A 13,762-nucleotide genomic window follows, 5' to 3' on the forward strand; every position below is an offset into this window, starting at 1 on the left:
ATTGTGATCATGTGAGAGAATTTCCTTATTCTTAGCAGATACTTTCTGATATAAGTGTGATGTGCCATGACATATGTAACTTACTTCAAAAGATTAAGAAAGAATTTCACTCACACATGCCCACCCCCCGCCACACACACAGAGGTATATACAGAGAGAATAAAGCAACTGTGACAAAATGTTAGCAGTTGTTCAAAGTAAAAGACGTGAGTGTTCACTGTAGTATTGTTCCAACCTTTCTAAATGTTTGAAACTAAAAAGCTGGGAGAAAATAATGCCAAAGAAGAACATGGGAAGACAAGCAAACTTCTAAGTATATTAACAGGCTTCCTCCATTTGGGGTAACTGAAATTCACAATATAGATTAGTTCGTGTAAAATAGTAAAGCTAAAAAAATTAATCTCCTAATCCCAATTTATATTACAAATAATCCATTCAACAGAAAGCAAAAATGAAAACAAAACAAAAAACCATTGTTCTCTGCAAAAAGATAGGAAAGTCTAAAGATAAAATGCACAGGATATTCTGGTGGTGTTCTATTAATATATATCAGTGTTAAATAAAGTTCCAAGTTATTCTTTTTTTCTAATTCCTGGATGACAGTCTTGGTTTTTGAATAAAAATGAAACAAATCATATAAAATAGGATTTGTAAATTAGGAATACTATAAAACAATACATCCCCTATTCTTGCTAAAAATGTTTCACCTAAACCTTATCATGAACAGGGGCACCTGGGTGGCTCAGATGGTTAAGCGTCTGCCTTCAGCTCAGGTCATGATCCCAGGGTCCTGGGATTGAGCCCCACATCTGGCTCCTGGCTGGGCGGGGAGCCTGCTTCTCCCTCTCCCTCTGCCACTCCCCCTGTTCATGCTCTCTCTCTCTGTATCTCTGTGTCTCAAATGAATAAATAAATAAAAATCTTAAAAAAAAAAAACCTTATCATGAACAAATATTCAGATTGCAAGATGCTCTAAAAGATAACTGAGAGTTCTTTGAAACTGACTTTTTTTTATTATGTTATGTTAATCACCATACATTACATCATTAGTTTTTAATGTAGTGTTCCATGATTCATTGTTTGCATATAACACCCAGTGCTCCATTCAGTACATGCCCTCTTTAATACCCATCACCAAGCTAACTCATCCTCCACCCCCCTCCCCTCTAGAACCCTCAGTTTGTTTCTCAGAGTCCACAGTCTCTCATGGTTCATCTCCCCCTCCAATTTCCCCCCCTTCATTTTTCCCTTCCTAGTATCTTCTTTTTTTTTTTTTTAACATATAATGTATTATTTGTTTCAGAGGTACAGGTCTGTGATTCAACAGTCAAAACCTCAATGAGATATCACCTCACACCAGTCAGAATGGCTAAAATTAACAAGTCAGGAAACGACAGATGTTGGCGGGGATGCGGAGAAAGGGGAACCCCCCTACACTGTTGGTGGGAATGCAAGCTGGTGCAGCCACTCTGGAAAACAGTATGGAGGTTCCTCAAAAAGCTGAAAATAGAGCTACCCTACGACCCAGCAATTGCACTACTGGGTATTTACCCCAAAGATACAAATGTAGTGATCTGAAGGGGTACATGCAGCACCCCAACGTTTATAGCAGCAATGTCCACAATAGCCAAACTATGGAAGGAGCCTAGATGTCCACTGACAGATGAATGGATAAAGAAGATGTGGTATATATATACACAATGGAATATAATGCAGCCATCAAAAGGAATGAAATCTTGCCATTTGCAACGACATGGATAGAACTGGAAGGCATTATACTGAGCGAAATAAGTCAATCAGAGAAAGACATGTATCATATGATCTCACTGATATGAGGAATTCTTAATCTCAGGAGACAAACTGAGGGTTGCTGGAGTGGTGGGGGGTGGGAGGGATGGGGTGGCTGGGTGATAGACATTGGGGAGGGTTTGTGCTATGGTGAGCGCTGTGAATTGTGTGAGATACTTTTTTTGACAACTGAGAGGAACTATTGTAGATTATGAGTTTAAAAGAAATGACAATCTAAAACAATGGATCCTGGATCACCACATCAAAAACTAATGATGTAGTGTATGGTGACTAACATAACATAATAAAATAAAAAAGAAATAAAAAACAAAAGAAATGACGATCAAAGGCATAAAAGAAAGAATCTGTATTTTAATACCAACTATCTATTAAATATAATCTTATCCATATTCCTTACATACAATAACAGTATTGTGGGTAATGGAGGAAACCCCCTTTTTTATTAGAAAACACACTTAAAATATTTAGATAATGTCATAAAATATTTAGGAGATGAAAGATAATGCTGGTGACAACTTTACTTTCAAATGGCTCAGCCAAAAATAAGGTAAGAGTAATCAAAGACATACATACATGGGCAGAAGGGGAGAATAAAAGCATGCAGGACAAGATATTAACAACTGGTGGTGAATTTGGGTAAAGGTAATATGGGTATTCGTTGATCTATGCTTTCAACTTTAATGTAGATTCAAAAAGTATCCTGAAAAAAAGTTGAAGAGGAGTCCTACAATACAAAATTATTTGCATTTAGCAATCAATTCGGTCAAACTATATATTTACATACAGTACCTATAAATACATGATGTTAAATATTTTTATGAAATGATTTTTAAAATAGTATGTAGTAAGTTAGTAAAAATGGATAAAATTGGTTAAAAGGTGAAGGTTATTTAATAAAGATGCTGAAAGACAAGGCTGAATGGCTACAAGAACATATCCAATACTGAGGACTCAAATATGTGACAGAATACCTATCTGCAGGGGACAATCCTATGATCCTATTCCATTTGATTAGCATAGTCCATACAGTTAAAAAGCCAACCTTTCTAATATGTTTTGAATTTACTGCATACTATCACTAATTACATTCTATTTGAAGTTCAACTAAAGCTCTAATTTACTTAGAACCTTGCTGTATACTAGACAAACAGAGGTGCTCAGAAATACTTATTTGTAGTTGTTTCCTGAGAATCACATAGTCTCAATTTAAGAAATGGTACTTTATATTATATTCCTATTTGAATTAAGAAGTATTTTTAAAGGAAACATGGAATATTAATAAAAAATGAAAAACAGATTCTGTAAGTAGTCCCACTTTTCTATTTATTTATCTTATTTCAGAATATTTATAGGAACTAAAACTTTACTATCCTTTACCTGTAGCAGGATTGATGCTTGCTGCAATGTGGAAATGACACAGTGCATTTGCATGGTGGGAAATGTGTCTCTGAACTTCATGCGTTGCCATCTGGTCAGGCATTAATTCGGTGTGAGTTACAAGAACAGAAGACCTCCTCTGTCCTTTTCTTAAATTTTTCAAATGGTGTATTGTCTAAAATAGAAAAATAATTGCTAAATCCAACTCTGGAAAGTCTAATAAATGCTGATCCAAGTACTTTTGATTATTAAGGATTTTATAATTTTCCTCTCTGCAAAATCTGAACATTTTAAAGGGAACTTCCTTAACTTCAACTGAACAATTCTGACTATAGTCTCCACAGTTTCCGCAAATTTTATAGTTCAAGGCAGAAGTAGTTGCTCAAAAACATCTCATTATCTATAGAAAGATAAGGAGATTCTATTAAGATTAGGAGTCCAAAGTCTAGGTTTTTCAAGATAGCCCACTACTGAGTTGAAATTTACTAGTCATAACAGTAAAAAAAACTCCTGAATCTTCCTACCAGGAAGAAGAGTATTCTCCCCAAAATTCTCACTTACAACTAAAGAGTTACAGCTAAATAATACATGATCTTTATTATAAAGAAGACAGAGTACAAAAATACAGAATTAAGGAGAATCTACATAGGTGAGCGGAGCCATGAAAGTGCTGATTTAAGGGATTTGTTTAAATTGAGGTATGTCTATAGGATAAAAATTCTCCACTAGCATACCCAATGATCTGAACTATTTTAAAAAGAAAAGATCTCACACCATAACCCCAACAACTCACAGGACTTCCTTATTCTGTCACTTAACCCACCCCCAATATCAGACTTTACAATAACTTCCCATTCTATTCCTTTGTTCCTCACAGTCAACTAAATAAAATGTGGCATCCTCTCAGTTCTTTCTGCATTAAGGTAATACATCTGGTCCTTCCTTTCAATTTCCACAGCCCTTACCCCTTTTCATACGGAAAACAGTATCAGGTCTTTGGCATGTCCTCTACCTCTGGTCTCCCTGCTACAGAGTTGCTTATTCCTTTGATAATAGGTTTAAGATGGATATATTAGAGACCTCCTGCACCACAATGCCTATAAAATTATTTTCATTCAATCTTTGACATCTATCATTATTTTAAATTATATTGGCAAGGCTGGTGTAATACTGGCTGATTATTTTCTCCTAGGAACAAAATGTATAAGTATATAAAGAATTATATAGACCTTACAGTTAGAAGTTTCAGACAAAAGGATGTCAAAAAGCAAGGCAGCTTATAAATCAATTAGGTTTTTTCTATTAAAAACAATTTTAACATTATTAATTAATAATTACTAAAAGATAGCAAAAATTTGTCAAATCACTGATTATATATGTTTACTTATAACTTTTGCTTTTATTTTATGTAGCAACTACTAATTCAATTTAACACCTGAAAAGCAATGTATTAGGTACCACGGAGGATACAAAGATGTCTCAAAAGTACTTAGTCTCCAAAAGCTCATATGTAATTTGAAGATAAAATGTCACACAAGTATTTAAAAATGACTGTAAACATGTAGTAAATTAAGTACTTTGTCTCACTAAATTTCAACAAATACTAAAACAAGATATAACTTTAACTGTTCTGACCTCTGCTTCTAATTTCATTTATACTTTAAATTTGGGGGGGGGAATGTATAAACAGTGCCCAATCACAGATAGTATCAGAGTAAGCCTACTTTATATAAAACTTTTAAGGAGGGGCACCTGGGTGGCTCAGGCGTTAGGCACCTGCCTTTGGCTTGGGTCATGATCCCAGGGTTCTGGGATGGTGCCCCACATCGGGCTCCCTGCTCCGCGGGAAGCCTGCTTCTCCCTCTCCCACTACCCCTGCTTGTGTTCCCTCTTCCACTGTGTCTCTCTCTGTCAAATAAATAAATAAAATCTTTAAAAAAAAAACAACAAACTTTTAAGGAGCACATCTTCAGCCTACCAAACCCAAAAAATATTTCTGCTTGCTGAAACAGCAAAACATTTTGGCTATGCATCCATAAAACTGTTAATGTAAAAGTATAATGTAAAAACACAATTAGTAATATAGAGAGATGTTTATAACACATTAAGTATAAAAAGCAAATTACAAAACATTACTGCATAATATCTCAATCTTGTACATAAAGAAAAAATACACATACACACATAATTGGAATAGTTGGATGATAAATTCCATATTTTTCTAATCTAATTTTAGAATAAGCACATATTCTTTGTGTAGTAAGAAGTCACATGAAAAATTAAGAAAATTAGCAATCTAGGTTTGCTTTGGTAATTTTCAAAAATGTGTTTATCTCGTTTTATTCCTATAATGGACACAATAGTTTATAGTATAAATAATCTAATTTCATAGGAAGCACTTTTATTTAATATATATTGCACTTAAAAAATGGAAAAATTAGTTTGCCTTTGAAATATTAAACTATGGAAATTATAAAGCAATTATATAAAAGTTGACTTGTGTCTAGTATCTTAGTATCTTTATTCTTAAGAATCAAAATAGTCATTTTTAATTAGAACACACAAGTAAGATTTAATCCTCATGAAACAAAAGCAAAACATTTTTAATTACAACTAGTTTCAGGGTCCTTTATGCGTTTTTCTAATCAAAACTGCTTATTCCTATAGGTTTTCATATTTGACATACAAAATGAAAAAATTAAAATTATACTACTTACCTAGACTACATGTCATAACTACTGTATTTGGCTTCTACATGGCATAAAATGAGCCATCTTACAAGCATAAAACAAATTAGTGAGAATTACTTGCTATTAATTTCATCATTACATATACAGGTGCACTGTCTGTATCTTAGCTTATAAATTCCCACCAAACTCACATATCTTCAAAATGTATTTACCATTTTAAATAATATAGTACCTCAAGAGCATGCTGTATTCTGTCTTTGTGTCTTCCAGCCTGAGTGAGGTTGCTGGCAACAGTAGAAGTGGTAGTCTCACAGATCTGCTCACCCAAAAGACAATCTTCTGGTAATACAGTTTCTGCCCAGAGTCGGCAGACGCCATCATGGCATGACGTTAATAACACATTACAGACAGAACCTCTAATGACAAAGAGAAGTAAACAAAAGTTACTGTGAATGTCAGTGCCACTGATTAATTAAAGGCTATTAATATTTGGTTCTTCACGTATAAAAATAGCATTAGTGCACAACTAACAGTATGACCAAGAGTAGCTATTTTTCCAATAATGGTAAGACATTTATACAGGCTATTTCACACTCTCACCAAATCCCATTTATTACCTGCTCATACTTGCAAGGCTGCAATCAGTTACCATAAAATAGAAGCAACCTAGCTTTCCCTGACACTTTGATTCATTAAAATCATGCCTTGAACAGCTCAGTTAAATGACCGTATAGTATGCTTCCAACTGCTTAAAAATTACAGTGTATGGACAAAGAGAGGTCAATCAAAGAGCTTGAAATCATACACAGTATCACTGTGAATGTGAACATCATAAAAACTAGGAAATGATCTTGACAAAGGAGACAGAAACTTATACCGGATTATATACGTGCTGCTTGAAAACTAGGCTCTGCGGGAGTATTAGTATCTTCTAAACAAACTAAACAGCAAAAGAAAACTTAATCATTGCAAAGTACAGAATGACCATAATAAAAGTTCATTAAATGTAATTAAACTGCATGGCTTATGGCTCTACTTGTGTCATCCTGTATCATCCTTCTTATAATCAAAAGATTATAAACAGGTAAACAAATGGGTATCTTCAAAATAAAACTGCAAGGAGAATATAATTTCAAACTACAAGTCAACTTCCATTAAGTTAAAATAAGCAAAAATGTTACAGCATCAAGCAGCTGAAGTGCATTAACTGCTCATTATAAAAGAACAAAAAATCATGCTCCCTTTAAAAAAAACGCTTACGTGGAATCCAACTCAGTCAAAGGTAAAGTATTTTGCAAATGTTTTCAGTAGATGCAAATAATTTAAGCAGAATAAACTCTTTATTCAGATTCCAAAAATGAATGAATTTCCCATTTACTGAGCACCTCTGTAACGTGTGCTGTATTTCCTATCAGGTGTAAACAGTTCACACATGAAATAACCTCTCAAAAATAGAGATTTAGTTCTAAGCAAGCTTTTTTATAACTATATATATGATCTAGGAATCATTTGTATGAGCTGTTCTGTAGTTTGTTTAATCTTCTAAATACTTTTAGGAGAAGCTGAACAATGAGGAAAAAACTTGCAACCATAAATTCTTTGAGAAGGTTCTGTTGATGGCCCTAAGAAAAACCTAGCCACTTTATTACTGTGTATGATATGCTTTCCCACCATGGGTATCAATGATAGTTTCTTACTATGTTTTATTTTCCTTCAACGTATGCTTTCCTGTCACTTGCGAACACTTCCTTCCTGGAATCTTTTACTCCTGGGGCTACCACTAACAATATCAGCTAACACAGCCTAAGCCCACGCTACGTGTAAAGGCCTGCAGTAAATATTTACGTGCACTAGCATAGTGAGTCTCACTACAACTCTCCGAGGCAGGTACTATTACCTAAGAGAGGAAAACTGAGGCATAGAGAGCTTAAGAAATTTAGGCAAAAGCTCAGAAAGCTAGTAACAACAACAGGGTTTGAATTCAGGCAGTTAACACCCAGAGCCCATGCTCTTCATTTCCACCAAGTCAACGCACTACAAAGACCTTTGCTTTCATTATTTTTACAAATATATAAGGTAAACACACCAAAGTTACAGGCCACATCTGTCTCACCTGGGCATATACTTGCTAGTTTTACGCCATGAGAAACCTGCCACAGCTCGGGGATGTGCCAAATAAACAAAGGAAAATTGGGTAGACACCTGTCTCCTTTTCACTTCATGATGATCCTGAGGTATAATTGAGGATTTCCAGCCAGTCATAGGATACCATACTTTCAAAAGACAATCATCCTGCAAAAATATATAGGTCAATATAAAATTAATCTGAACATACACAATTCAAAATGTAAGTGATTTAGAGAACCTTTAAAAATTAAGCTATCTGTAAAAACTAACATGTGAACTTTATATAGCACAAACTCGTGTAAAATGTTTATTACCCTAAAGAATACTACTCTTGAAAAATAAATGGGCAGTTCTCTCATTATCAATCTCCTCTGCATAATGGTGTTTTTCAAATAGAGACTGAAGTCAAATTCCCTCATTTAAACATGTAGGGGTCACTGTAGAGAAGATTCTGAAACCAGATGCCCTTGGATAAAATAAGAAAGATGCCGTGTTATTAGTCACTGTTAACATTCTCTCCTTTTTTGAAGACCTCTGTAAGGGTGAAGCCAATCCTTTTTAAATATGAACTGCTTCTTAGATTCTGCAGCAGGAATCAGCAAACCTTCCCTCTGAAAGCCCAGACAGTATGGCAGGCTTTGGGGACCGCATAGTCTCTAACACAAATTCTCTGTTTTTTTTTTCTTCTTACAACTTTAAGAATGTAAAAACCATAGTTTTCTGATCCCTACTCTAAATGAAGTGAAGGCACTTAGGTAGTTGTCAGGAATCACCTCTAAGCCCACTTAAATAAGATACTTACAAGTATAACAACAGGTGCTGACTTTATCATTTTACTTAGTTCCAAGAATTTTGTTAAAGGCCAAAATAGGGATGCCTGGGTAGCTCAGTCGATTAAGCATCTGCCTTCGGCTCAGGTCATGATCCCAGGGTCCCGGGATCGAGCCCCACTTCAGGGTCCTTGCTCAGTGGGGAGTCTGCTTCTCCCCCTCCCTCTGCCCCATCCCCGCTCGTGTTCTCTCTCTCTCTCTCTGACAAATAAAATCTTTAAAAAAAAAATAAAGGCCACAATAATTTTCTTATTTAACAGAAAGCATCTACTTTATAGTGCTTTATCCTCAATATGAATAGAGTCTTGAGGGAAATAATAAAATGGTATCATTCATGCAAAAATCTCACTCTATGAAACAATGTATTCCTATACATGTATACATGTATACACTATGAAATAATGTATTCCTGGAAAGTGCGTGTAGGCCCAAATACTATCATCTAGACTAGACAAACGTTTCTGTTTTTTATACCATCTTAGTACTTATTTTAAATTTATACTGCATAATGTATGTTTCCACTAAGGTCTCATTTATTTGGATATTTGAACTATACAGCAAATTTCTTTAAGTGCTTAGTGTGAGACAACCACTTAACAATATACTAGTTGCTTTCCTCCAAGTACCTTCTTCAACTTAGCATCATTTTCACCCAACCAAATTTACTGCACAACCTACAGCAGTGGTTTCAGGCCACATACCATAAAAACTATAGAGGCATCTCAGAGCCCCCTCAGCATTCATAAAGAAAAGGCAGAGTGCCTCCATGAACAGGTGGCATTCTAGTCCCATTCTTCCATCCCACCAGCAACCCCTCACTCAAATGGAGCAGTCCCATTTTCATCTGTTACTGCCTAAAACTAAAACCACATAAAAGTTAATTAGAAATCATTAACATAAGATAGCTAGAAAATCTCCAAATTAGAAAAAAAGAAGTAAAACTGTCTTTATTCACAAAATCCTAAGGAATCTACAAAAAAAAAAAAGACATACATCTGATATCAAGATCATAAGACTAAAGATCAAAACCCAAACAGCAATTCTCTTTCTACATGTTAGAAATAATTGGAAATGCAATTTGTTTAGATGCCTTTTACATTAGGAAGACAAGAAATTAAGTATAAAACATGTACGCTAAAAACTACAAAACACTGCTAAGAGAAAGAAAACCTAAATAAAAAGAGAAACATATCATCTTCGGGGATCTGAAATACAAATGTTACTGATCCAATTCTTCCCAAACTGATCTATAAAGATTTAATGTGAACACAGCCAAAATCACAGCAAGCTTTTTGGTAGAAACTGATTGCCTTATTCTAAAATTTGTATGACATCAAAGAAACTATACCACCAAAAATATATATTTTAAATATTTTATTTATTTATTTATTTGAGAGAGAGAGCATGAGTGAACAGAAGGAGGAGCAGAAGGAGAGGGACAAGCAGACTCCATGCTGGGCAGGGAGCCCAACAGGGGCCTCGATCCCATGACTCTGAGATCATGACCTGAGCCAAAAAATCAAGAGTCGGACACTCAACCAACTGAGCCACCCAGACACCCCCACCAAAAATATTTTTAAAGAAAAAACAAAGTTAGAGGATTCACACCACCTGATTTGAAAACTTACTAAAAAGCTATGGAAGGTAGGAAAGATGGTGTCCTGAGCTCACCTCCTCTGACAGACATACCAAAGCAACAACTACGTGCACGGCAACTCTAAAAACAACTTGAAGACTAGCAGAACAGATCTTCCACGGCTAATTGTAGAGAAGGTCACAATGAAAAGTGTAGGAAGGGCAGAGACTTGACTGGAAAGAAATGACTTTGAGGAAATAATAGCTGAAAACCTCCCTGACCTGGGAAAAGAAAAGAGATATCCAGACCCAGGGAACAAAGAAAGTTCCAAACAAGATGAATCCAAGGAGGTCCACACAAAGATACATAACAATTAAAATGGCAAAAATTAAACATAAAGAGAGAATCATAAAAGCAGCAAACAGTTGCATACAAGAAAAACCCCATAAGGTTATCAGCTGATTATTTAGCATTAATTTTGCAAGCCAGAAGAAAGTGGCATGATATATTCAGAGTGCTGAAAGGAAAAAAACCTACAACCAAGAATACTCTACCAAGCAAAGTTATTCAGAATTAAAGTAGAGAGGGCGCCTGGGTGGCTCAGTCGTTAAGCGTCTGCCTTCGGCTCAGGTCATGATCCCGGGGTCCTGGGATCGAGCCCCGCATCGGGCTCCCTGCTCCGCGGGAAGCCTGCTTCTCCCTCTTCCACTCCCCCTGCTTGTGTTCCCTCTCTCACTGTCTCTCTCTCTCTGTTGAAAAATAAATAAAATCTTTAAAAAAAAAAAAAAGAATTAAAGTAGAGAGTAAAAGTTTCCCAGACAAATAAAAGTTAAAAAAGAGTTCATCACCACTGAACCAGCCTCACAAGAAATACTGAGGGAACTTTTTAAGTGGAAAGAAAAGGCTATAATTAGAAGAAAATTAGAGTGATGCCTGGGTGGCTCAGTCAGTTAAGCATCTGACTCTTGGTTTCAGCTCAGGTCATGATCTCAGGGTAGTGAGATCAAGTCCCATGTCAGGCTCTATGCTGGGCATGGAGCCTGCCTGGGATTCTCTCTCTCCCTCTCCCACTGCCCCCTCCCATATGCTCTCTCTCAAAAAAACTAAAAACAAAAACCATAACAAGACAAAAAAGAGCACTACATAGTAATAAAGGTTTCAGTCCAACAAGAGGATATAACAATTGTAAATATCTATGCACCCAATATAGGGGCACTAAATATATAAAGCAAATATTAACAGACATAAATGGAGGAACTGACTGTAATACAATAATAGTAGAGGACTTAAATACCCTACCTACGTTAATGGAAAGGTCATCCAGAAAGAAAATCAGTAAGGAAACAGTGGCTTTGAACAACACATTAGACCAGATGGACTTAACAGATATATACAAAACATTCCACCCCAAAACAGCAAAATACACATTCTTTTCAAGTACACATGGAATATTCTCTAGGATAGATCATGTTAGGCCACAAAGCAAGTTTTTAAATAAATCTGAGAAGACTGAAATCATATCAAGCATCTTTTCTGACCACAACAGTATGAACTAGAAATCAATTACAAACAAAAACAAAAAACCTGTGGGGGGCAACACATGAAGGCAAAAAAACAGGCTACTGAACAACCAACTGGTCAATGAAAAATCAAAGAGGAAATAAACAAAAAACACATGGAGACAAATGAAAATGAAATACAACGGTCCAAAATCTGCAGGATGCAACAAAAGTAGTTCTAAGTGGGAAGTCTGAGAGATACAAGTGTACCTCAAGAAACAATCAAAATCTCTTAACCTTACAACTAAAGAAACTAGAAAAAGAAGAACAAAGCTCAAAATGAGTAGAAGAAAGGAAATAATAAAGATCAGAGCATAAACAAACGAAATAGAGACTAAAAAAGAATGGAAAAGATCAATTGAGATTAAGATCTGGTTCTTTGAAAAGATAAACTTATTAAGCCTTTAGCCAAACTAATCAAGAAAAAAAGACAAAGGGCATAAAATCAGAAATGAAAGAGAAATTACAACCAATACCACAGTAATACAAAAAAAAAAATTACAGTTTACCACAAAGAAAACTATATGCCAACAAATTAAACAACCTAGAAGAAAATAGATAAATTCCTAGAAACATCAACCTCCTAAGACTGAATCATGAAGAAATGAAAAATGTGAACAGCCAATTACTAGTAATGAAGTTGAACTGGTAATCAAAACACTCCCAATACACAAAAGTCCTCAGTGCCAGACGGCTTCACAGGTGAATTCTACCAAACATTTAATACTTCTCAAAGTATTCCAAAAAATAGGAGAGGGAGAAATCCTTCCAAATTCATTCTATGACGCCAGCATTATCCTGACACCAAAACCAGACAAAGACACACACACAGAGAAAATTACAAAAATAAAATACAATAAAGTTATACAACTCTGGGGGGAAAAATTACAGAGCAATAACCCTGATGAACATAGATGCAAAAATCCTCAACAAAATCTTAGCAAACCAATTTAAAAACAAATTAAAAGGATCATTCACCAAAATCAAGTAGGATTTACTCTAAGGATATAAGGATGGTTCAATTTATGCAAATTAATCAACGTGATACATTACATTAACAAGATGAAGGATAAAACTCCTAAGATCATCTCAATAGATGCAGAGGAAGCATTTGACAAATATCCATTCCTGATAAAAACTCTAAACAAAATGGCATAGAAGGGACATACCTCAACATTATAAAAGCCATATATGACAAACCTACAGTTAACATCATACTCAATGGTAAAAAGCTAAAAGCTTTCCGCTAAGATCAGAAACAAAACAAAAATGCCCATTCTCACCATTATTACTCAGCATAGTACTGGAAGTCCTAACCTTGGCAATCAGACAAGAAAAAGAAAGAAAAGGCATTCTGAAGTAAAATGTTACTATTTGCAGATGATATACTACATATAAAAAACCCTAAAGACTCCACCAAAAAACTATGAGAATAAATGAATTCAGTGAAGTTGGAGAATACAAAATCAATATACAGGAATCTGTTGCATTTCTACACACTAATAACAAAATAGCAGAAAGAGAAACTAAGAAAATAATTCCATTTACAAATGCATCAAAAAGAATAAAATACCTATGAATAAATTAACCAAAAATGTGAAAGACCTACACACTGAAAATTATAAGACCCTGATGAAAGAAATCAAAGAAGATACAAATGGAAAGATACACCATGTTCATGAATTGGAAGAATACTGTTAAAATGTCTACACTACTCAAAGCAATCTAGAGTCAATGCAATCCTTATCAAAATACCAATAGCATTTTTCACTGAATTAGAACAAAAAAAATCCT

At 35.0% G+C, this 13,762-nt stretch overlaps 1 protein-coding gene across 9 annotated transcripts in view; it reads right to left on the reverse strand.

Annotated features, from left to right (window-relative positions):
- DMXL2 (Dmx like 2) overlaps positions 1–13,762 on the reverse strand; it is a 150,292-nt gene that overhangs the window by 75,917 nt on the left and 60,613 nt on the right. For all 9 annotated transcript variants that reach the window (XM_044918224.1, XM_021694061.1, XM_021694059.1 and 6 more), the window contains exons 7-9: positions 7,990–8,168; positions 6,109–6,292; positions 3,187–3,361 (exon numbers count right to left, since the gene is read on the reverse strand). In XM_044918224.1, coding sequence (XP_044774159.1) covers positions 3,187–3,361; positions 6,109–6,292; positions 7,990–8,168 — 538 coding nt within the window. The remainder of the gene's footprint in view (positions 1–3,186; positions 3,362–6,108; positions 6,293–7,989; positions 8,169–13,762) is intronic.

The sequence above is a fragment of the Neomonachus schauinslandi genome, chromosome 9, assembly GCF_002201575.2.
Source record: "Neomonachus schauinslandi chromosome 9, ASM220157v2, whole genome shotgun sequence".
Taxonomy (NCBI): Eukaryota; Metazoa; Chordata; class Mammalia; order Carnivora; family Phocidae; genus Neomonachus; species Neomonachus schauinslandi.